Source organism: Hyla sarda, chromosome 3 (assembly GCF_029499605.1).
Source record: "Hyla sarda isolate aHylSar1 chromosome 3, aHylSar1.hap1, whole genome shotgun sequence".
In the NCBI taxonomy this organism is placed as follows: domain Eukaryota; kingdom Metazoa; phylum Chordata; class Amphibia; order Anura; family Hylidae; genus Hyla; species Hyla sarda.
Genome location: NC_079191.1, coordinates 151,285,944 through 151,312,137, shown reverse-complemented (window position 1 = coordinate 151,312,137; position 26,194 = coordinate 151,285,944). Strand labels below are relative to the sequence as shown.

Here is a 26,194-nt window from a genome sequence, read left to right as displayed (position 1 = left end):
CTAATAAATTTGTTATCATATTTGTTATTATATTTTTTGGGAATAAAATAAGCAGCAATTTTGGACTTTTTTTTACGTTAACACCGTTCACTGTACGGTATCAGTAACATTATATTTTAATAGTTTGGATATTTACGCACTCTGTGATACCAAATATGTATATATATATATATTTTATTTTATTTACACTTTTTGGGGGTAAAATACGGAAAATGGGACAATTTACGTTTTTATTAGGGAAGAGGTTTTTCAAATTTTTTACTTTTTATTTTTACACTTTAATAGTCCCGATAGGGGACTATTTGTAGCAATCATTCGATTGCTAATACTGTTTAGTGCTATGCATAGGACATAGCACTGATCAGTGTTCTTGGTCATCTTCTGCTCTGGTCTACTCGATCTCAGACCAGAACAGAAGACCTGTGGAAGGCAGCGGAGGCAGGTGAGGGGACCTCCGTCTGCCGTTCTGGATGATCGGATCGTTTCGGCAGAGCGGGAGCGCGGGTGATCCGATCATCCATTTAAGTGACCGCAGCGCTGCAGATGCCGTGATCTGTATTGATCAAGGCATCTGAGGGGTTAATGGCGCGATCGCGGATGTCGGCCATTACAGGCGGGTCCAAGGCTGCTATCAACAGCCGGGACCTGCCGCGCATGGCCCGTGCATCGCTCTGATGCTCGCGGTTATGTATAGGGCGTAAATGTACGTCCTGGTGCGTTAAGTACCAGCTTGCCAGGACGTACATTTACATCCTGCGTCGTTAAGGGGTTAAAACACGAGCTTTGCTACACTCTGTTGCTGGTGATTTGTGAAATTCTCACTACGTCTGCTTAATCTTGCTTCTTGTATTTATATTGTAATATTTCTGAATTTTTAACCATGGATTTTAGTCCTGTTTATTATAGATTTTAGTCTATAGTACATTTGGTGCTTTTTAGGATTATGTATTTCCGTTCTGCTTTAGTCTTGCATCTTAGTCTGTGTTCACACTGAGTCTCGATTGTGTAATTCCTGTTCTAGTTTCTTGGTTCCTCCATGTTGTTTGGAGTTTTGTTTTGTGGAGTCTGTTCAGACTCCTCAGTTTCTCAGTCTCCGGCTAGCATCCTGATCACATGGTAGCGTGTGCCCACTGGCTAGTAGTCTATTTGGCTTTATTATTGCTGTCTACTCCTTTTGTGGAGTGGGGTGACTAGTTTGTTCTTTGTATGTGCCCAGAGTGGTTTACTTCTCTTTAGAGTGTTTAGAACATGCACTGAGCATAGAGTACATGATCAGTGTTTCCGCTGTGCTTTACCATTGGTCTATAGTGTCCTTACTCGCTGATTTGTGTCCTCTGAACTTAATCTGTTTATGTTCATTATTTGAGTTCAGTGTGAACAATGTTCAATGTTCCTGTTTAGTTTAGTGTTTAACATTCAGTTCTTCTGTTAATCCCCTGTATTCTGCTGTATACTCATTCCATACCAAAGCAACTAAGATCCCAAAAATTCCAAGGTCCCAGTAAAGATATGTATACAGAGGGTGAATTTAGTATTAAACATGTCACCACTTTTCCCACTAAATATATTTCCATATATTAACATGAATCTTTCACCAGATGTTGGCAACAACCCAAATAATACATACAACCTCAACAAGTAAGCTCAAAAGTTACATTATGGGAAATAATGTGAATTAACACAGGGAAAATGTATTAAACATTCTTGATGATATTTATTTAATACTTTGTACAAAAGGGACTGGATTGCTATTTATTACTAATAGATTTCAGCTGTTGTCTTGACTTGCCATGTCTTTTTTGCATTTCCCTTTCTTTAGGTGTATAATTCCTTTACCCTATGTCATTTCATATTATCACACATAACTTATGAGCCTATTTGTTTGTTTTCTTTGTATTTATGGCTTATTTCAATAGCACTAAATATATGAAGTTAGAAAAAAATTGTGAGGTCCGCTGTATATGATAACAGAAGATGAAAGACCTTCAAGCAACTCACGTTTCTCCTTTGTTTTTATCCCTGAGCCACTGATGTAACGTATGACTGTTGAACTGCAGAGCACCTTTTAATCCTCCTTTACACTGAATTTGCATAATAGTATGGGAACATCTGACCACTTCGATAAGTCCTACACAATCACCTATCGAGAGGCACCCATACGGTAGCATCCTGAAAGAGAATATAATAGCATTATGTAGGTATATGAATACTGTTATGTTACAGAACCAGTTCATCATCCACAAACCGTGGTATAACTGTAGAGATATTGCCTCAAATTTCCTATAGGGAAACACTAAAGCTGTTGTGCCATAATCATGTGATGTACCATGGATGGTGGGGTGAATAAATTAAACTGTGTCCAACATTTTTTTCTGTTTGTATTTGTGCATGGGCTATTCTGCACATGATGTTCCAAAATTAGCACCACTTTTTGTCCAAGCATTTATTTTGGCTCTGCAACAAAAAGTACCTTTCTTCCAGGTATTTTTGAAATATCACCATTCATTTTTTAGTACATATTTTGACACCAAGTTTAATTTTCTGGACTGATAGCTTTTTAAAGAAATGTTATTCATAAGAAGCTACATAAAGGCGTGGCTGGTATCCAGGCTGCCTAACATTTTTCTTTTATTCCCCCCGCTGTGTGGAATATAAGGCTTATTAAAATTCTTTCTTCACTATAATACACACACGCTTTGCATGTGTCTAGATAATACAAACTCGCATTTACAGCAAACAGCAAAATGGAACTTAGTGTTCACTGGTCCACAGAACTGATTCACCAATTTTAAACATGAATTAGACAGAAAAAAATAGAATGTCAAACCTGGTGAATTCACCAATACATTCTAATAGGTGTTGTTGAACCAGGGATTTGGAAAAAAGCTAATTGGGAGAGAAAAAAACAAAAACAATCTCTCAATCTCCACAGGATAGGGGATAAAAGTGTTTGATCACGGGGGACCGACCGCTGGGACCCCCCTCGATCTCCCTAACGGGGCGCCGCCATTAGCGCCCATGGTGACGTAGCGTCGACCTAGAGGTCGACGGTGACGCCCCGTCTCCTCCCAGTCCCCATACAGTTCTATGGGGGATGCGGGGAGGCACGAATGCTGCCTCCCCGCCTCTCCCATAGAGATGTATGGAGGAGGCATGCCGGCCGCAACGTCATGCTGCGGCTGGCACGCCCCCTGCACGGAAGAGCCGCGGCCCCGTACAGGAGATCGCTGGGGGCCCCAGCGTTCGGACCCCCCGCGATCAAACACTTAGCCCCTATCTTGAGGATAGGGGATAAGTGTTTTTATCGCTGCAGATGTCCTTTAACCCCTTAAAGGAGTAGTCCAGTGGTGAACAACCCTAAGGATAGGGGATAAGTTGCAGATCGCGGGGGGTCCGACCGCTGGGGCCCCCCTGAGATCTCCTGTACGGAACCCCGACAGCCCGTGGGAAGGGGGCATGTCGACCTTCGCATGAGGCGACGGCCGACACGCCCCCTCAATACAACTCTATGGCAGAGCTGGAGCGCTGCCTTCGGCATTCTCCGGCTCTGCCATAGCGATGTATTGAGGGGGCGTGTCGGCTGCCGCTTCGTGCGGTGGTCGACACCCGCTATCTGGCCGGAGAGTCTGGCCCCTGTACAGAGGGATCGCAGGGGGCCCCAGCGGTCGGACCCCCCTTGATCTCAAACTTATCCCCTATCCTTAGGATAGGGGAAACATTTTTCACCACTGGACTACCCCTTAAAGGACTCAGGGTTTTTCCATTTTTGCACTTTCATTTTTTCCTCCTTACCTTTAAAAAAATCATAACTCTTTACATTTTGCACCTAAAGATCCATATGATGGCTGATTTTTGTGCCACCAATTCTACTTTGTAATGACATCAGTCATTTTACTCATTTTACCCAAAAATCTACGACGAAAGAAGAAAAAAAAAAAATCATTGTGCGACAAAATTGAAGAAAAAAACCCCACCATTTTGTAACTTTTGGGGGCTTCCGTTTCTACGCAGTACATTTTTCGGTAAAAATGACACCTTATCTTTATTCTGTAGGTCCATACGATTAAAAAGATACCCTACTTATATAGGTTTGATTATGTGAGTACCTTTACCCTATGTCATTTCATATTATTACACAACTTATGAGCTTATTTGTTTGGCTTCTTTGTATCTATGGCTTATTTCAATAGCACTAAATATATTAAGTTTAAAAAATTGCGAGACCCGTTATATAGGATAACAGAAGATAAAAGACCTACTAGTTACCCATTTAAATAGAAAATTGCAACTCACGTTTCTCCTTAGTTTTTATCCCTGAGCCACTGATGTAACGTATGACTGTTGAACTGTAGAGCACCTTTTAATCCTCCTTTACACTGTATTTGCATAATAGTTTCTACGCAGTACATTTTTCGATAAAAATGACACCTTCTCTTTATTCTGTAGGTCCATACAAGTAAAATGATACCCTACTTATATAGGTTTGATTTTGTCGTACTTCTGGAAAAAATCATAACTACATGCAGGAAAATGGATACGTTTAAAATTGTCATCTTCTGACCCCTATAACTTTTTTATTTTTCCGTGTACAGGGCGGTATGAGGGCTTATTTTTTGCGCTGTGATCTAAAGTTTTTAGCGGTACCATTTTTGTATTGATCAGACTTTTTATTCATTTTTTCAGGATATAAAAATGACCAAAAATATGTTATTTTGGAGCTTGGAATTTTTTTTGCGCGTACGCCATTGACCGTGCGGTTTAATTAACAATATATATATTCGGACATTTCCACATGCGGCGATCCCACATATGTTTATTTTTATTTACACTTTTTAGCTTCAATGGGAAGAGGGGGGGGGGGATTCAGATTTTTATTATGGAAGGGGTTAAATCACATTTATTAACTTTTTTTTCCACTTTTTTTTGCAATGTTATAGCCTCCATAGGGGACTATAACACTGCACACACTAATCTTTTACATTGATCAATGGTTTCTCATAGGAAACCATTGATCGATGATTCTGCCGCTAGACTGCTCATGCCTGGATCTCATGCACTGAGCAGTCATTCGGCAATCGGACACCAGGAGGCAGGTAAGGGGACCCTGCTCATGTCCTACAGCTGTTCGGGACCCCATGATTTCACCACGGCGGTACCGAACAGCCCACTGAGCTAGCCAGGGGTAGTTTAGTTTCACTTTAGACGTAGCGATAAACTTTGAATGCCGTGTCTAAAGGGTTAATAGCGCTCGGCACCACGATCAGTGCCACTTGGTACCTCCCCCTACTTGTCCGGAGCAAATTTTCCCCCCATCTTTTGCACAGACTTTGGACTCATGCTGGCCTGGCAGAAGTCCAAAATCAGGAAATGTTGAGGGGGGGGGGGGGGTTGCAGCCTTATCCAATCATAGCTAATCTCACACAGTGAACTGCTATGGGCTGTGTGTAGCAGAGTGAGGGAGGAAGTGTTCCCCTGTATGGATTCAGAAGATGTCACGCATGCTGAGTAACGCCCCTTCCCAGTCTGTGAATCTGACTGAGCAGAAAATACAGAGCAATATCAAGGTAGAAAAATAAACATTAATAAAAATAAAGGCAGGGGGTTGTTTATCATGAAGGGGAAAGTGAACTGGGAGGATTATAATCATTATTTAACAAGATCATGAGAGGTACTCTTTAACCTCTTAAAGACGTACGGCGTAACCCCACGTCATACCGGGTCGGTCCCGGCGGCTAATGAAAGCCGGGACCCTGGGCTAATAGCGTGCTGCACTGATGAACAGCAATGGTCTGTGTATGAGATCGGTATGTGCAGTGTAATAGCCACTAGGGGGGCTATAACACTGCAAATAAAAATAAAAAAAAAAGTGTAAAAAAAAGTTAAATAAATAAAGATCCTTTAACCCCCTTCCCTAATAAAAGTAAGAATAACCCCCTTTTCCCATGAGAAAAAAAAAAACGGTGTATATAAAAACAAACATATGTGGTATCGCCACATGCAGAAATGTCCGAACTATAAAAACATATTAATTAAATTCCAAAGTCCAAAATAGCGTATTTTTGGTCAATTTTTCTATCATGAAAAAAATAGCGATCAAAAAGTCTGATCAATACAAAAATGGTACCGACAAAAACTTCAGATCACGGCGCAAAAATTGAGCCCTCATACCGGCCTGTTCGCAGAAAAATTAAAAAGTTATAGGGGTCAGAAGATGACAATTTTAAACGTATACATTTTCCTGCATGTAGTTTAGATTTTTTTCAGAAGTACGACAATATCCAACCTATATAAGTAGGGTATCATTTTAAGCATATGGACCTACAAAATAAAGATAAGGTGTAATTTTTACCGAAAAATGCACTGCGTACAAACGGAAGCCCCCAAAAGTTAAAAGGTTGCATTTTTTCCTCAATTTTGTCGTACAATGATTTATTTTTTTTCCGTTTCGCCATGGAATTTTGGGTAAAATGACTAATGTCACTGCAAAGTAGAATTGGTGGTGCAAAAAAACAAGCCATAATATGGAATTTTAGGTGCAAAATTGAAAGCGTTTTGATTTTTAGAAGGTGATGAGGAAAAAATTAAAATACAAAAACCCTGTGTCCTTAAGGGGTTAAAAACTTCATGCATAATGTTTTATTATTCATGTAGTAGGCCTGTCCGCAGCATTATGCAGTCCAACTAAGAAGTTACATCTGCTTGTGAAGGGTTAATCTGAATCTATGACTACATATACACAGAGTCAGCTGCAGTCATATAAAGGTGTAAGCAAAAAAAAAAAAAACACCTGACATGTTTTGCTGCTCCACCCTACAGATAACAAACAGCTTATGTCTGTATTGAGGATCTATATTACACAGGAACATCATATTACTGATTAAAAACATTCAAGATGAGGTAAGGTTTAAAAAAATAAACATAAATAAATAAAAGATTTTCCTTCTGCCCACATACTGCACAACAGCAGTCTCTCCATCATAGTGGGCTGTCCCAGCTAAGAAAAGGGAAATCGTAGTCATTTACAAAAGCCAAATTCCAACTTAACAACCGAGATGTTATCTGGTCTTGAATAGTGTTGTGTAAAGAAAATGCTGGAAAAGCAATGCAGCCTCTCTTTTACAGATTGTTTAGGGTCCCATCAGATAATAGCTTGTCTTATCTGTACTTTTTATGTTCTGAATAACACTTAAAAACTATTTTTTTTTTAACATATCTCTTGAACCATGAAAAAAAATTTCACTCACCGTAAATCAAGTCCCTGATTTTGCCAAATATTTTCCATAATCCTTAAGATCTGGAGCGTTAGCATATCTTGCCGCAAGTCTGGGAAAAAAAAAAAACAGAACAGGAAATATAACCAGCAGTGTCAGAAGTGAGGCAACAACTAGTAGGCAAATATAACAATTTGGTCCACTTGTTTAACCCCTTAAGGACTCAGCCCATTTGGGCTTTAAAGGGGTACTCCGCCCCTAGACATCTTATCCCCTATCCAAAGGGTAGGGGATAAGATGTCAGAACGCTGTGGTCCCGCTGCTGGGGAGCCCCAGGATCGACGCTGCGGCACCACGCTATCATCACTGCACAGAGCGAGTTCGCTCTGCACGTAATGACGGGCAATACAGGGCCCGGAGCATCGTTACGGCATGGCTCCGCCCCTTGTGAAGTCACGGCCCGCCCCACTCAATACAAGTCTATGGGAGGGGGCATAGCTGTCGTCACGCCCCCTGCCATAGACTTGCATTAAGGTGACGGGCCGTGATGTCACGAGGGGCAGAGCCATGACATCACGCTGCTCTGTCCCCTGTATCGCCCGTCATTACGCACAGAGCGAACTCCCGGGGCTCCCCAGAAGCGGGACAGCGGCAACCTGACATCTTATCCCCTATCCTTTGGATAGGGGATAAGATGTCTAGGGGCGGAGTACCCCTTTAAGGATTTTTCAGTTTTCATTTTTTCCTCCTCGCCTTCAAAAAATCATAACTCTTATATTTTTATCCACAGACTAGTATGAGGGCTTGTTTTTTATGGACCAGTTGTCCGTTGTAATGCCTTCATTCACTTTACCATAGAAATGTATGGCGCAACAAAAAAAAAAAAAAAAATACTATGTGTGGGGAAATGAAAAAGAAAACCGCAATTTAGCAAATTTTGGAAGGTTTTGCTTTCCCACCGTACAATTTACGGTAAAAATGACATGAGTTCTTTATTCTTTGAGTCAATACGATTAAAATGATACCCATGATAACATACTTTTCTATTACTGTTGAGCTTAAAAAAAATAAAAAAATCGCAAACTTTTTAACCAAATTAATACGTTTAAAATCCCCCTATTTTGAAGACCTAAAACTTTTTAATTTTTCCATATAAGCGGCGGTAAAAAGGCTCATTTTTTGCACCGTGATCTGTACAGTATCATTATATTTTAATAGTTTGGATATTTACGCATGCAGAGATACCAAATATGTATATAAAATTTTTTTATTTATTTATTTTTTTACACTTTTTGGGGGTGAAATAGGGAAAATGGGACAATTTACGTTTTTATAGGGGGTGGGTTTTTTTTTAAACTTTTTTTACTTTTATTTTTACACTTTAATGGTTCCCATAGGGGACTATTTATAGCAATCATTCGATTGCTAATACTGTTCAGTGCTATGCATAGGACATAGCACTGATCAGTATTACTGGTGATCTTCTGCTCTGGTCTGCTCGATCGCAGACCAGAGAAGAAGACCCGCAGAAGGCCGCGGAGGCAGGTTAGGGGACCTCCATCTGCCATTCTGGATGATCGGATCGCCGCAGCAGTGCTGCGGGCAATCCGATCATCCATTTTAGTGTCTGGAATGCTGCAGATGCTGTGATCTGTATTGATCATGGCATCTGAGGGGTTAATGCCGGACATCTGCACGATCGCGGATGTTGGCCATTACCGGCGGGTCCCTGGCTGCTATCAGCAGCCGGGACCTGCCGTGCATGACCCCAGCATCGCTCCGATGCTCGCGGTTATGTATAGGACGTAAATGTACGTCCTGGTGCGTTAAGTACCACCTCATCGGGACGTACATTTACGTCCTGCGTCGTTAAGGGGTTAAAGTGTCCCTATCATAACATACACTGCTCAAAAAAATAAACACTTAAACAACACAATGTCAATCACACCTCTGAAATCACACTGTCCCCTCAGGAAGCAACACGGACAATTAATTTCAAATACTGTTGTGCAAATGGAACAGACAACAGGTGAAAATTATAGGAAATTAGCAAGACACCCAAAATAAAGGAGTGGTTCTGCAGGTGGTGACCACAGACCACTTCTCAGTTCATATGCTTCCTGGATGAGGTTTTGGTCACTTTTGAATGCTGGTGGTGCTTTCACTCTAGTGGTAGTATGAGACGGAGTCTACAATCCACACAAGTGGCTCAGGTATTGCAGCTCATCCAGGATGGCACATCTATGCGAGCTGTGGCAAGAAGGTTTGCTGTGTCTGTCAGCATAGTGTCCAGAGCATGGAGGCGCTACCGGGAGACAGGCCAGTACATCAGGAGACGTGGAGGAGGCCGTAGGAGGGCAACAACACAGCAGCAGGACCGCTCCAAGGAGGAGCAGGAGAAGCACAGCCAGAGCCCTGCAAAATGACCTCCAGCAGGACACAAACGTGCATGTGTCCACTCAAATGGTCAGAACACCAGATTGGCAAATTCACCACTGGCGCCCCGTGCTCCTCACAGATGAAAGCAGGTTCACACTGAGCACATGTGACAGAGTCTGGAGATGCTGTGGAGAACGTTCTGCTGCCGGCAACATCCTCCAGCATGACCGGTTTGGCCGTGGGTCAGTAATGGTGTGGGGTGGCATTTCTTTGGGGGGGGCCACACAGCCCTCCACGTGCTTGCCAGAGGTAGCCTGATTGCCATTAGGTACCGAAATGAGATTCTCAGACCCCTTAAGAGACCATATTGCTGGTGCGGTTGGCCCTGGGTTCCTCCTAATGCAAGACAATGCTAGACCTCATATGTCTGGAGTGTGTCAGCTGTTCCTGCAAGAGGAAGGCATTGATGCTATGGACTGGGCTGCCCGTTCCCCAGACCTGAATCCGATTGAGCACATCTCCATCCATCAATGCCACATTGCACCACAGACTGTCCTGATGCTTTAGTCCAGGTCTGGGAGGACATTCCTCAGGAGACCATCCGCCACCTCATCAGGAACATGCTCAGGCGTTCTAAGGAGGTCAATACGGCCATGGCCACGGCCACACACACACACACACACACTTTACTGAGCCTCATTTTGACTTGTTTTAAAGGACATTACATCAAAGTTGGATCAGCCTGTAGTGTGGTTTTCCACTTTGATTTTGAGTGTGACTCCATATCCAGACCTCCATGGGTTGATAAATTTGATTTCCATTGATAATTTTTGTGTGATTTTGTTGTCAGCACATATAACTATAACTAACTTTACTATGTAAAGACGAAAGTATTTCATTTGATGAGTTCATTCATTCAGATCTAGCATATGTTATCTTAGTGTTCCCTTTATTTTTTTGAGCAGTGTATATATACGAATTTGCAGTGAATGACTAAAAAGGGCATTTTGGGTTCAGGCAAAAAATAAAAAAAGCTGCAGAAGAATACAGCAATAAAAAATTCCCAACTTTGTGACAAAAAAAATATTCCTAAAAAGGTAACCATAAGTGTGGATAAGCAGCTGCCAAGGCTAATAAAGTCATGGGATGTATCAGGAGAGGCATAGAGGCTCTTGACAGGGACATAGTTTTACCTCTGTATAAATCACTAGTCAGACCACATATGGAGTGTGGCCAGAGGATGGGGGGAGGCAATGGGGCAGCGACGGCATGTGGGCAGAGGATGTGGGGAGGCAATGGGGCAGCGGGGGCGGTATGTGGGCAGAGGAAGGGGGGAGGCAATGGTGCGGCGGTGACTGTCGTCTCTGGCGGGGCATTATCAGCATATCGGCAAGGTAATTGCTGATACCGATAATGTCCAAAATCATGATTATCAGCCGAGAATATCGGCCAAACCGATAATCTGTCAATCCCTACTCCAGACCCCTCAATATGTCACCTTCACTGCATGAATTTATCAACAACAATTATATAAACCTTTATTAACCATCACCACCAGCAACATAGATTATATTCATCTATATTACACTAAGACTATATTATCACTTGTGTTACAGTGTACCAATGTATTATTTAGTTTCACATACCATCTCCGTTTTTGAAGATTATCTCATTATTTAGAAACAGCATTTCAGACATAATATCAGGGTTCTCCCAGTTAAGCCAAAGTGGTCTTTTTGCAGAAGACATTATTCTGCATTCTTCAAGCCTAATTAACAAAAGAATGATTTAGCAAGCATATCTGTGGCTCAGCTGTGATTGGACAAGATGGAAAGGAAGAGGAAACAAAAAGGAAAGAGGGAAAGGAAATAACACATGGAAATACCTGAGATTCCCCAACTGATGTGCAGGATTGAGAGGTGAGGTAAAGCCTTGTAATGCATCCATAAAATCTGGCCTCTTCATTTGCTCAACAAGAAACTTCATCTGCACCTACAACAAATGTCTATTAATATAGTCTGATAATTCCAGATGATCCAAGTGTTAAACACTTGATTGGAGACACTTTATGTAATGTTTTACACTTTGCACTTAACTTTTGCACATAACACTTCGTCTATTTGAAGTATTTTACCACTTGAAACTTTATTAAGTCTAGGGGCACCCTAGGATAGGGGTAGGCACAGGGGTTGCCCTTTCTGGGGCAAGTTCACCAACTACATGCCAGACAGTCAGGATGAACCCTAGACCTAGGGGAAGTGCAATTTTTGGACATTGATGTGGTATAGGGTAGAACTAGGTAGAACAAAGCTCCTATAGTCCATGTTGCTGATATACAGCATATCTCTAAATGCTGTTTACACCAGTTTAGGTAAGATGGCTGCCCCCACAATCGTGAACATAAAATGAAAGATTACAGAAAGAAAAGAAAAACTTTTTTTTATGTCATTGCACTAGGCCTTTAAGAAAAAATATCTGTAGATATTTCTAGAAAACATTTCATTTTTAAAGTAACCTAAAAGTTACACTTACTTTGTGAGGCTCATCCTTCTTCTCCTGCTTTAGGATGTCAGTGAGGTTAATAAGTTTCTCCATAGCCTCCACCTGTCGACTTAAATGCTTGAGGTACATGCCACAGGCTCTGCAGTAGGATTCCAGCAACAGTCCAAACCTTTGACTGACTGTTTTGTTGTGCATTTCTGACCTAACATGAATGGAATAGGTAGAATTGTTAGAGAACAGAAAGAACACATGTATTTTTTATGTAAAGCAGGATTAGCATATAGGCAACTGTCTTGTTTAGTGTTATGTTATCAATTATGAAACTAGGCTCTCTCATGACACATTCCCCTTACAAAATGCCTATAAAGAACTGAATAAGCTTGTGTCTTAACCCATGGACTTTACACCACGCTATGCAACCAAGTCGTCTAAGGACAATGTGAGCCCTGCCAGTGGAACTATGCAGATCACTAAGCAATTCTTACTGTCATCGATTACAGATAAAGATGTTTTAATATGCTCTTGCCTGGAAGCAAGTGCCTCTTGTGCATGTAAACATAAAAGCTTCCATAGCAATACAATATGTAAGCTATAATACTGAATACTTATTTGATCATTTGTTAGTACTGTCTAAGTCTACTTTCCAAGTCACTATGTTCACATGGAAAAAGGAGTATGATACACCAGCTTATAGTTGGAAACCTACTTCAAATGCCAGAAAAAGAAGTGTCCAATTCTCTGATTGGTTAGGGCCTTCTTCAGCAGAAACCTAACTAGTAAATTGTCCAAGTACTGCTCATACTTTAGAACCTGCACAAAACAAGAATACAAAGTAATGACATTCAGTAAGAGGATTTTTTGTTATAAATGTATATATTTTGGTTAAAGTTATGACCAGAGTGGATAAAAATTTGTTTCTATATCTGAAACAATGGATCAGCGCAAAAAAAAAAAGATGTGCGTGATATATCAAATGTAATTCTGTATCTATTTCATGTGTGGAGCCCCCTTCTGCACTTAATGAGGTCTTCCTTTCTACATGTGTCACTCAAATGACATGGCTGTTTGCCCAGTGACCAAAGTCTAATCTATTGACGGTCTTGGTTATGACAATTATGCATAATAGTGGCCTGGGAACAGAGAATGGAGGGCCCACCTATTGGCCCTGAGTTACTAAGAGTGGAGTGGAGTTTACTTTGCGGTTTTAATTCCCTACGGTATTTACTAAGGTTTCCCTACATTTCCTTTTTTATTTTATTATTATTTTTAACACATGCTCTGATCTGTTGAGGTTTCCTCAAATCCACATCATTTTCTGTGGAAATCTTAGTAAATATGTTGAGTTTTTGTAAAAATGCCAGGGACCCGCCCCCTTTTCAGTGAACACACCCTTTTCCAGATGGACACACCCCTTTTTCGGGCTCTCTAAAATAGAGCGTTGGTAGGGTTTTTCTTTCAAATCTGGTGCAAATTCTGGCGCAATGCGCCATAATCTGGTGCGCAACCCTACAAAACATGTCGGGTTTAAAATACACTGCTCAAAAAAATGAAAGGGAACACTTAACACAATGTAACTCCAAGTCAATCACACTCAGGAAGCAACACTGATTGACAATCAATTTCACATGCTGTTGTGCAAATGGAACAAACAACAAGTTGAAATTATAGGCAATTAGAAAGACACCACAATACAGGAGTGGTGACCACAGACCACTTCTCAGTTCCTATGCTTACTGGCTGATGTTTTGTCACTTTTGAATGCTGGCGGTGCTTTCACTCTAGTGGTAGGATGAGACGGCGTCTACAACCCACAGAAATGGCTCATGTAGTGCAGCTCATCCAGGAGGGCACATCAATGCGAGCTGTGGCAAGAAGGTTTGCTGTGTCTGTCAGCGTAGTGTCCAGAGCATGGAGGCGCTACCAGGAGAAGGCCAGTACATCAGGAGACGTAAAGGAGGCTGTAGGAGGGCAACAACCCAGCAGCAAGACCGCTATTTCCACCTTTGTACAAGGAGCACTGCCAGAGCCCTGCAAAATGACCTCCAGCAGGCCACAAATTTGCATGTGTCCACTCAAACGGTCAGAAACATACTCCATAAGGGTGAAATGAGGGCCGACATTAACAAGTGGGGGTTGTGCTTACAGCCCAACACCATGTAGGACGTTTGGCAAATTCGCCACTGGCGCCCTGTGCTCCTCACACATGAAAGCAGGTTCACACTGAGCACATGTGACAGAGTCTGGAGACGCCGTGAAGAACTTTCTGCTACCTGCAACATCCTCCAGCATGACCGGTTTGGCATTGGGTCCGTAATGGTGTGGGGTGGCATTTCTTTAGGGGGCCACACAGCCCTCCATGTGCTTGCCAGCGGTAGCCTGACTGCCATTAGGTACCGAGATGAGATCCTCAGACCCCTTGTGAGACCATATGCTGGTGCGGTCGGCCAGTAGGGTTCCTCCTGATCCAAGACAATGCTAGACCTCATGTGGCTGGAGTGTGTCAGCGGTTCCTGCAAGAGGAAGGCATTGATGCTATGGACTGGCCTGCCCGTTCCCCAGACCTGAATCCAACTGGGCACATCTGGGACATGTCTCGCTCCATCCACCAACGCCAAGTTGCACCACAGACTGTCCAGGAGTTGGCGGATGCTTTAGTCCAGGTCTGGGAGGACATCCCTCAGGTCTGGGAGGACATCCACCTCATCAGGAGCATGCCCAGGCATTGTAGGGAGGTCATACGGGCACATGGAGGCCACACACACTACTGAGCCTTGTTTTGACTTGTTTTAAGGACATTACATCAAAGTTGGATCAGCCTGTAGTGTGGTTTTCCACTTTGATTTTGAGTGTGACTCCATATCCAGACCTCCATGGGTTGATAAATTTGATTTCAATTGATAATTTGTGTGTCATTTTATTGTCAGCACATTCAACTATGTAAAGAAGAAAGTATTTCATACAATTAGTTCATTCATTCAGATCTAGGATGTGTTGGCTTAGTGTTCCCTTTATTTTTTTGAGCAGTGTAGTAAATCAGGGCCATTATGTAAGATGGCTCCCAGTCCTGGGCATATTTGGGAACACTTGTTTGATCTAGAGTTGGTATGTAGATAAATTTAATAACATTTCTGAGAAGAATAAATACTGGGCTAATGTTTAAAGTGTACTTGTCTTCAACAAAAACTTTATATAATGTAGATAATACATTATATGTGTATTTGTAATATACATTGGTTATAAATGTGTATATTTTTGTCCCTACAGCTATTGTTTGTGTGTCTCTATGAGAAGTCCAAATACAGGAAGTGAGGGTGGACAAGCAGGGCTCTGTAGACTGAGGCTCTGTGAAATGCTACAGGCTCACACAGCAGGATGATTGACAAGCCAGGAGTCCGCACAGAGCCCTGCTTCTCCTGCCCTCACTTCCTGTATTTGGACTCCTTATAGACACACATTGCTACAGGGACAGCATTTTTTTCACCCCAAAAATATACACATTTTTTAATCATTTTATATTACAAATATACATATAATGGTATTTTCTACATTATATAAAAAGTTTTTGTTGGCGACAGGTACACTTTAATGTAATAATACTTTATGGACACAACAATTTTTTAAATCCAGCGTCACTTCTAGTACAGCAGTTACGGACTTACTTTAAAAGAAAGTTACCTGTACTAGCTGGATTAGATACTGCGACAACTTGTCATCAGTCAGATACTTCTCCAAGCATGTAACTGCAAATGACCGTACTATCCTGTCTGGGTAATTGAAGTCCAGCAGTTCCATTGCTTGCTCAGGTCGGATTGGAGGCCAGTCTTTAAGCAGACAGTACATCTGTATATGTTTAACAGCAGGAATTGTTAGATTTATAACAGTCATGAAATACAGTAATAAACATAAGGGGAGATTTATGAAAAACTGTGCAGACGAAAAATTGCCCAGTTGCCTATAGCAACCAATCGGATTGCTTCTTTCATTTTTCAGAAGTCTCTTTAAAAATGAATGAAGCAAGCTGATTGGTTGCTATGGGCAACTGAGCAACTTTTCTCTGCACAGGTTTTGATAAATCTCCCAAGGTATATAAAAGTAGGAAAATGCTGCATGGCAGTTTAATAGCGTTCAGTTTCTGGTGTTTAGTCAAGAAGGTGATGCACAAACAGGAAACCCACTGGATAGTTTAAGTGGAGAGGAGTGAGACCGAGGATGCTTGAGCTTAGATCACTCATGATTTCCAGAACAAATGCACCAAACCCCACAAGCTCTCCTGACACACTTTGGTTACTGCACTTCTGAGGCAGCTTATTAAGCAAAGGGTCACACAAATAAAACCAAAGCAGTATCTGCATCCTTTTGAAGTTGATGTCCAACAATTAAAAGGTAATTCAGCATAAAGAGACAGATCAATTACATTATTTTGCTTTCTTCATATGAATCTAATTCAGACAGTTAATGGGAATAGACCCATGATCAGAACTCACCTTCACACACGTATAAAAAGTACTGGGAACAGTTTGTGGAGTCATGTTCTACTGAAAACCCCAGAAATTGACTCCAAAGTACCTTATACATGAGTGGAAGGCATTCTAAACATGGGTCTGTAAATTTTGATCGCCACTTGGGCCACATGCTAAATGCCAATAACTAGTCACAGAAGAGTATACACAGCCCCTTCTAATCACACTGACTGTGCTCTACTTCCTAAATAGGAGTCTCAGTCCGGCTAGACTTTATGGGGGAGAGTTATCAAAACCTGTGCAGAAGAAAATTTGCCTAGTTGCCCATAGCAACCAATCAGATCGCTTCTTTCATTTTGCAGAGGACTTGTTAAAAATAAAAGAAGCGATCTGATTGGTTGCTATGGGCAATTGGGCAGCTTTTCCTATACACAGGTTTTTATTAATCTCCCCCTATATGCCCAAATGCACTTCTTCTGACTGGGACCTACAGACCCATGTGCAGATTGCGCTCCAATGTCTTTACCTAACTAGTTGTCCTGTTGAATGGGACACAGATTGGATAGCACACTGGATCTGGTTGTGTCAGCTCTCTGCCCATTTTCCTATTCTTTTCATTCATTTCCTATTACATTTCAGTTGGCAAGTTCATAGCTTCCATTTGTGGAGCTCTCAATTGTAGGCTTGGAGCCTGCAGCTCCATGACAACACCTTGTCCACACTGTTCTTATTGCATATTTTATGAACTATGTAACATCAATGTGCACATATATATGCAACAGACACTATTCCAAGTCAGTTAGGCTATAAATATTGATATCAATGGTGATTAGGCCATGCTAGCTATTAGGATGTTCTAAAACTGTCATTTTCTTTTTGTAATTAAGAGAAATCTATAAGATTACTAAAATAAAACACAAACCAAAAACAATTGCTAAATTTTAGTTCTAAAAAAACAAACCAATAAAACCCCAAAATGCTTCACCCCCACCACGAAAGCCAGGTTCTCATTGCCGTCAGGCTCTGCTAAAGAGAGCCCCGTAAGCAATTCCCTCAAAAAGACAGGAGTTTAGCAGAGAAAAAAAAAATTTGTGCATGCAAGCCAATGCAAAGCCAATTCAAGCCAATGGCATCTGTAGAGACCTGGTGGTGACCCGGTGGAGTCAGTAGTGCTCCGACCCATTTTTTGGGGCAATTTTTATTTATTTCTTTTGTGTGCTAAACGGCCACAGAATGTGATGGAGCACAACAGCAACGTGAACCTAGCCTAAGAAGTCTTTCATAATATAAGAACAACATTGTTCATTGCTATAGTGATGAGTGATCATGTCCAACTTTCTTCCCCCTTTTTTTTTTACCTGTGCAACATCATCTCTGCAATTCCATTTCACAGCTAAAAGCATCTTTGGGAGGATTTCTGGGGTATTTCGGCAATAAAGCCTACAAAGACAAAATTAAAGTAATTAAAAAAGGGAACTTCACTTTTGACTATTATGAGCTTTGCATTTAGCAACAATACCATCCAGTATCCATTGATTTGTTTCAATAATCTCTTACGCTTTTCACTTTTCAAATTGTACAGTGCATGTGTAGAAAAAAAAAAAAAAAACTACTTTGCATCTGAAAACCCATCAACAAGATAATGCTGAAGGGAACAAACTAGATCTTTTACATTAATGTTCATACGGAATTTTGACAGTCGGGTTGCCAAATGGCAAATGCCAGCAAGATAATTTTAAATCCAAAAGACTGAAAAATGTCTTATCTTCTCAAACTTGGCCCACTGCTGAGTATTCTGATAAAGGATTCTTGCAAGCCAAGCTATGCAAATAAGCAAGCTTCCTTTAAAAGAGAATCTGACCGCTTGTTCAACCGCACTATACCCAGTATACTGGGTTATAGTGCAGGTGTAAAATGAGAGGTTACTTACTAAAAACCCATATTTCCCATTGGCCCCGCCCCTTCATTAATATGCTAATGAAGGCCAGGGTTGAGAACTCTTCTCTGTGCACTCACCCGTGGCCTTCGGGACCAACTGGGGAATATAGATGAGGCAGGGGAGCTCAGCTGCCTCCCTGCCTCCAATGCATGCTGGGGTGCATTGGGAATAAAACTATTTACAAGAAGAACACAGCATCTAACCAATTGATGCACGGGAGGGTTATGAAGCGAGCTCAGGAGCTGAGCTTGCATCATACCCGCATGTTCCCGGCTGCTATCAGCAGCCAGGACCCATGGCTAATGCCGGACATCACCGCGCCGGCAGATGTCCGGCACTAACTCTTTAGACGCGGCGATCAAAGTTGATTGTCACATCTAAAAGTGAAAGTAAAAGCATCTCGACAGCTCAGTTGGGCTGATGGGGACATCGCGATAAAATCGTGATGCTCCGATCAGCTAGGACGGAGCAGAAGGGTGCCCTACCTGCCTCCTGCCCGTCTGAACGGCGATTGATTGCTGCAAGCCTGAAATCCAGGCTTGAGTAATCAACCGCCGATAACACTGATCAATGCAAAGCTATGGTTTTGCAGTGATCTGTGTAAAAGATCAGTGTGTGCAGTGTTATAGCCCCCTATTGGAGCTATAACACTGAAAAAAAAAAAAAAAAAAAAAAAAAAAAAGGGAACAAAAAAGGTTATCATTTAACCCCTTCCGTAATAAAAGTTTGAATCGCCCCCCTTTTCCCATAAAAAAAAAAACCTGTGTAAATAAAAATAAAAAACATATGTGGTATCGCCGTGTACGTAAATGTCCGAACTATGAAAATATATCATTAAATTAACCTGCAAGGTCAATGGTGAACGCGAAAAAAATTCAAAACTCCATAATAGCGTATTTTTGGTCACTTTTTATAACATTAAAAAAATGAATAAAAAGTGATCAAAAAGTCTGATCAAAACAAAAATGGTACCGCTAAAAACTTAAGATCACGGCGCAAAAAATAATTCCTCATACCTCCCCATACATGGAACAATAAAAAGGTTTTAGGGGTCAGAAGAGGACAATTTTAAACGTATAAATTTTCCTGCATTTCCTGATTTTTTTTCAGAAGTAATAAAAAAAATCAAACCTATATAAGTAGGGTATCATTTTAATCGTATGGACCTACAGAATAAAGATCAAGATCAGAATTAAAAATGTACTGCGTAGAAACAGAAGTCCCCAAAATTTAAAAAATGAATTTTTTTCTTCCATTTTGTCACACAATGATTTTTTTTCCATTTCGCTGTAGATTTTTGGGTAAAATGACTGATGTCATTGCAAAGTAAAATTGGTGGCGCAAAACATAAGCCATCATATGGATATTTAGGTGCAAAATTGAAAGGGTTATGATTTTTAAGAGGAAGGGAGGAAAAAACTAAAGAGCAAAAACGCTATATCCTTAAGGGGTTAATGTCTTTTTGCATGGCCATAGAACTGTTATGCTACTTCTAATATTCCTATAATTAATACTATATGGTACATAAATAATTATAATGCTGGGTCAGTTGCCTTTTCATATAACAAAACTAAAACCTGAATTATTACCCATAAAATTTCTAAAATTAGACAACTAGCACATTCCACCTTAATCATAAGCACCTTCAAAAAATGTTGCATTAAAGTGCAACATTTTGTAAAACCGGCATAACTATACATGTTTGCGGAAAAAAGCATTCCTAAAAATAAAAGATCAGAGATGTGAAGAATTCATTCATGCCCCTTATGCCTATGTTGGCATGCACATATCTTTACTAAATCATCAACACTGAGGAAACCAAAAATCTCTGCAATTACACACCCTCTTTTATTTGTCTGAGGGGTTGAAAGTACATAAAATAATGGTTCCTTGTTGCACAGGATGGTTGCACAGGGGTAACTGCTTTGGGGATTTATTCCAGCACAAAAACAAACCTTATATCTGGGTCCTTGACTTGCTACTCCCCAAATACTATGCTTAGATTCTATATCTATCTATCTATCTATCTATCTATCTATCTATCTATCTATCTATCTATCCACACACACACCCCAAGATCTAAGCTGTAGTCCTTATATTCTGGTAACAGCAAGTGTCATAATGCAGATTATATGTCCTTGGCACTAATAGGGTTCATGTATAATTGGTTCTCTCGTGGTGCATAGGATATGATTTTTTATTTTTTTTAACCCCTAAAACATTATTATAATCATTATTCAACTAAATTTCTATGAAAACCAACTGTATGAACACAGAAGCATGAAAAACACCTGTGGCTCCAAAGGAATTCTTTTTCCTGCTCAGTGATTTCAGAGAGAGGGTCCCGGGTAGAAATGGCTTTGAGTTGCTCTTTATCACTTTCTCTGACTTCATTATCTCTGGCTATTCTGCTAGTCTGAAAAACAACATGACAATAATACATAAATAATGCTGATGGTTTTATCCTCTCCCATTAGCATTTATAACCTTTTCCTCAATACACAGTAAACTAAATGTCATACATTGTGATAAAACCAGGAGACAGCTCCAATACTATGGAGAATTATGGAGAATGGCTTTATTTAAAAGAAAATAAAAAAAGAAACAAACAGTTAACCAATCAGATTTAACAGAGCAATAAAATCATCAAGAGAAAAAAAAAATGTATGGAGTAAAAATAAAATGTATGTGTAATAAAGGCTAGAGATATAGTATTAATAATATTTACCAGTCCGGAATGGCTGTAATTGTAGCCCATCTCTCGCTCTAAAACTTTGTTTGCATGATCTTCTATTGCTGCCATATCTGGGAACTTGACTGGGCTACTAAAACAGTCAAATTCAAGCTCGAGGCAGGGAGTTTCCTAAAATAGAGTTCATTATGTATATATAAATAAATAAAAAATAAAAAAAATAGCTCAAACACAAGGTGCACAAACAGATAATTGATAACACTTAGTGACATTGGCTATAGGCGAGATTGACGGTATAGTAGTGGAAGTTACAAAGCAGACCTCAACAAGAGAATCAAGAAAATAAAATTGCTATACTACTAACATTATTCCCACCCAGCAGTCTATGCTACAATCATATGGACCGAAGCTTAGCAAAACACAACTGTATTTACAAGCATACTGTATTTTTCGCCCTATAGGACGCACCGGCATATAAGACAGCTGTCCGGGCATGCTGGGAGTTGTAGTTTTGCAACATCTGGAGGTCCGCAGGTTGAAGACCACTGATATAGGAGGTTAAACTCATGTGTCCCCGTCGCTCCGAACCAGTCACCGCTCGTCACGGCTGCCCTGGATGTCGCTTCATTGCTGTCGCCGTGTCCACGTGTCCCCGACCCTCCGGACATCTTCTTCCCCGGGATCCACGCTCTCCGTCGTCGTCGTCATTACTTTGCTACGCACGCCGCTCCTATTGGATGACGGGACGGCAAGCGCGACGACGTGATGACTTCGAAGGAGAGCGCCGGCCATGCAGGGGATCCCGGCACGGAGCAGACACCGAGGAGGCAGGTAAGGTCCCTCCTGGTGTCCTGTAAGCTGTTTGTTTCACCACGGCGGTCCCAAACAGCCCGACTGAACAGCCGGGTTAGTGTCACTTTCCCTTCAGACGCGGCGGGCAGCTTTGATCGCCGCGTCTGAAGGGTTAATACAGGGCATCACCGCAACATTGCTACAGTCTATGGGCACACATTTTTATTAGTGCATCCTGCTTAGAAATACTGATTTTGAGTAAATGTTTATAAAAATTAGGGATATTTTATGAAGATTTTTTTTTTTAACATTACACATTTTCTACTGGTCATAAAACCTCATTGTATGGAAATCTGTCAGGGATACATTTAGAATGTAAACTACAGTATGCCACATAAACATCTCTGTACAGTGGTGCAGAATATTTTGGCACTATATAAAGACGTTACTATTATTGTAAACACGGTGTTCCACTGACTAAAGAGGACATAAATATTTTAGTACCTTGTTTGGGTTGGACCCTGTAACACCAATAGGGTTAAGCAAATCTTCCAATCCATGAGGTACAGGCCACAAGTTCAATGCCATTTTCCCAGAGACTAATGTGTCTGTGTAATCGAACAAGTTTATATTGCCCCACGCCAATGGGCAGTGTTCCTACAAAAAGACAATACATACACATTAAAATGTCAAACATTTATCAAACTATGTGAGAAAAAAAATTTGTGATTTTCCCACAGCAACCAATCACAGCTCAGCTTTCACTTTACCAGAGCTAGTTAGTGGAGCTGTGATTGGTTGCTGTGGGGGGGGGGGGGGGAAAAAAATAAAATAAATAAATCACAATTTTTTCTCTCACACAGTTTACTAAATCTGGGCCTATATCCGTAAATTAAAAGGGTTATTCAGGAATAGACAAACAGAACCAACGTCTTCCAACCACAGCACAAGACTTGTCCTCAGGTTGTTAAGGGTATTAGAACTTTGCTCCATTCACTTCAATGAAACTGAGCTGCAATAAACCACACACACACAAACTCATAGATCTGACTGAGGTGGAAAAAGGCTACTTGGGAAGGGCAGGTTTCTTCTATTCAGCTATGAATACGGATTAGGGTGCATTCACACCAAGTTTTTGCAAAACAGTTCCCGTATACATTTTCAATTTGAAAACCGTATGCATTGCCTACCACGGTTTTTGGTCCCGGTGAAAAATCATATACAGTTTTTTATTTATTTTTTAACATGGGAGTCAAGGGACCCAAAGAGAAACGTATGTGCGGTTTTTGACTTTGCTCATGCGCAGTGCACGCCAAAAGTTTTTTTCTGGGAATTTCAATCAAACAAGTGAAACATTATTCGTAATGGAGTGAAAAGTTAAAAACGGATGCAACGGGACATCATTTTTCAAACCGAATACGGTTTTTAACCATATACATATAAAATTTGTACACAGGTTTTGATACAGTTTAGAACGGTTTTAAGGAATCAGTTATTCATCAAAAACCGGATACTGAATATGTATTGCAAAAACCTGGTGTGAATGTAGCCTTAAAGGGGTACTTCGCCCCTATATCCGGGCCGGCACTGCGGCGTTGAGAACACGGAAGCTTGGAGTTTCAGTGTTTGTGATGTCACGCCCCTCCATTAATTTCTATGGGAGTGGGCGTGGCGGCTAGTACACAGTTGACACGCCCGCTTCCATAGACATGAATGGAGGGGTCGTAATGTGACATCACGAACATGGAAGCCCAAAGCTTCTTTGTTCAGAACGCCACAGTGCCAGCTGCTGGACCCCCCCAAAATGACAATACACACTTACTTCTTTAGCTCCTTTTCTGCCTTTTACGGAGCAGATGGAAAGACAAAGGCGAGCTGCTCTGGGTAAATCTGGGATGAACATATCGTACATAAGCCATTCATTCCACCTGGAAAGGGATTACATTTTGTTTAGTTACTTTTAATGAGCAAATATAAGATACCTGGGAAAGAAAGCATGGTGCATGAGACCTCATCTACATACAATATTTATAGGTGTGACTCATCAAGATAAGGATGCAGACTATATACTTGTGCATGAGAATTCAGACTAGTACTGCTAACACTGACTTTCCATAAGCGCATATAAAATTAAATCTCATGACTGCAGAATCGATTAAACATATTTTACAGCTCGATTTCTGCCGTCCTAAACAAGATTCTATATGGAGTATTTATATCTTTCTACAGTATTTTATAGCAAGGAAAACTAGAGTAATAAGTGCAGTTTAAAATAATTTAAACAAATGGCAGCCTTACAGGAGGAAGATATAATTTTCTTCTTAGAAATTGTTATGTATCCACAAAAAAAAAAAAAAAAAAATATAAAATGAATCACCTTGGATTTGAACAGGGAACTCGCTGAGTGTTGACATTATCACACAATGGTTCAACGCCATGATAAATACCAGTTCGAACATAGATCTAAAGTTAAAGCAAAAGAGATTTACACAATTTAATTAAGTTTAAGAAAAAAAGAAAAATAAATTGAACAATAATAAAAAGTACCTTATCAATATCTCGAATGTTAACATTGACATAGGTTGCGCAGAGAATTTTTATTCTAAGATGGCTGTTGATAGCCCATAGAGATTTTGCTGAAGCTTCTCCATTCATGTAAGGTGTTGCCGTTGAAATTCTTCTTGAATAGGAGGGCATAGTGAAGGTGTCAACCGGGATCTGATTGTATAGGCTGTCCTTGGCCATCAACATTAAATTAGGCATCCGGCCGAGCATAATGCAGCTTCGTATATACTGAAATATAAGAAAAACTTTAATAAAAGGAATTTTGTATATATAATGGTAATAAAAAAAACATACTGAAACGTTGACAATATGCTAGTTTTGGGGCTCATTCTGTTTTACGTGGAATTTTAAACTGCATAAAAATACATGTGAAAACATCAGGTTTTTTTTTGTAACTTTTTTTTATGGAGCTTTTGGCATTAGTTTTTACCGAGTGGCAATTGTATACATTTTATTGAGTGGCAATTGCAGACAGGGAAGCTTTTGGGGGGGTAACAATTTTAAAATAAACCATAATGACACGGGTGAGCCTGTCACCGAATATCCATAACTTCCTGCTCAAAAACTTTAACTGTTGTATTTGGAATATGGGAATCAAATTTGTTAGCAGATGGTTTCTCACCTTATACTGACTCAGTGGATACTTTTCCAGCAAGTATTCATCACATCCACATACTTTTAATATGTATTTCCCCTGGTACTCCAGAACACAAAGCTTGAGCTGTTCAGAGGACAGTAGCATACTTCGAGTCTTTTTCCTGATGGCTTCTGCTATTACATGTTCTGGTACACAATCATGGTTGATCTTTAAAGAGTACTTCTGCTTTTCATTGTTAGGAGAAACAATGACCCAAATAACCACAATTATTTGGCCTGTGGGAATGAAGCAGTCAGATCAGTACAAATGCCATAACCTACTTCCTGTATAACAGTCATTCACATGAAAATATTTCAGTGTAACCTACTTATGCTATATAGAAATAGGAATAAATGGGTAAATATAGCTACTACAACATGACAAATGCACATTAGCCAACCTGCTTACCTATTTACAAAAAAAAAACAAAAAAAAACTTAAGGGCTACAAAACTGTTCTAGCCAGATTAGATTCTGCTGTTCTAACTTTAGTTTTTTTCTATTAATATACATAAAACAGAGTTTAAGGGGAACGCTCATCTTAGACATTTCTGGCATATCCTCAGGATATGCTATAATTGTGCGATATTTCCAGGTCCCTCTTCATCTGTAGAAATGGGTCCCCCTTGCCACTCTCTGGCCTGGTAGCAGTGGCCAGGATTCTAACAACAGCGTTATGTGTAGTTTTACACAGATTTTTTTTTTAACTACCATTGATGTTTATGAGAGTGATGTGAACAGTGTAGCACTGTCCATTACAACAATCATGGAACTCCTGAGTTACATAAACCACGTCAGATAAAGTGTAGACTCTGTTCTACCTGATAGCTGAGGATCTCAGAGGAGGGCCTGGCATACATAAGACATTTATGGCTTATCATGTGAACTAAGACTAGTACTATAAACTGAAAAGTGGATGCCCAAATAGCTTCTACATCTTTCGAAAGATTCTATTTTAGGGGAGCATTCACACAAATAATCCACTGTGGGTTTTCTGGTAGAGGATTATGTTGCTACT

General features: G+C 40.5%; 1 protein-coding gene across 2 annotated transcripts in view; it reads right to left on the bottom strand.

Annotated features, from left to right (window-relative positions):
* PIK3CA (phosphatidylinositol-4,5-bisphosphate 3-kinase catalytic subunit alpha) overlaps window positions 1–26,194 on the bottom strand; it is an 82,472-nt gene that overhangs the window by 14,259 nt on the left and 42,019 nt on the right. For both annotated transcript variants that reach the window (XM_056565222.1, XM_056565224.1), the window contains exons 4-18: window positions 25,163–25,413; window positions 24,523–24,768; window positions 24,353–24,438; window positions 23,798–23,903; window positions 22,480–22,632; window positions 21,220–21,354; window positions 20,783–20,907; window positions 17,911–17,992; window positions 15,768–15,932; window positions 12,799–12,902; window positions 12,123–12,294; window positions 11,476–11,582; window positions 11,237–11,358; window positions 7,245–7,323; window positions 1,999–2,169 (exon numbers count right to left, since the gene is read on the bottom strand). In XM_056565222.1, coding sequence (XP_056421197.1) covers window positions 1,999–2,169; window positions 7,245–7,323; window positions 11,237–11,358; window positions 11,476–11,582; window positions 12,123–12,294; window positions 12,799–12,902; window positions 15,768–15,932; window positions 17,911–17,992; window positions 20,783–20,907; window positions 21,220–21,354; window positions 22,480–22,632; window positions 23,798–23,903; window positions 24,353–24,438; window positions 24,523–24,768; window positions 25,163–25,413 — 2,104 coding nt within the window. The remainder of the gene's footprint in view (window positions 1–1,998; window positions 2,170–7,244; window positions 7,324–11,236; window positions 11,359–11,475; window positions 11,583–12,122; window positions 12,295–12,798; window positions 12,903–15,767; window positions 15,933–17,910; window positions 17,993–20,782; window positions 20,908–21,219; window positions 21,355–22,479; window positions 22,633–23,797; window positions 23,904–24,352; window positions 24,439–24,522; window positions 24,769–25,162; window positions 25,414–26,194) is intronic.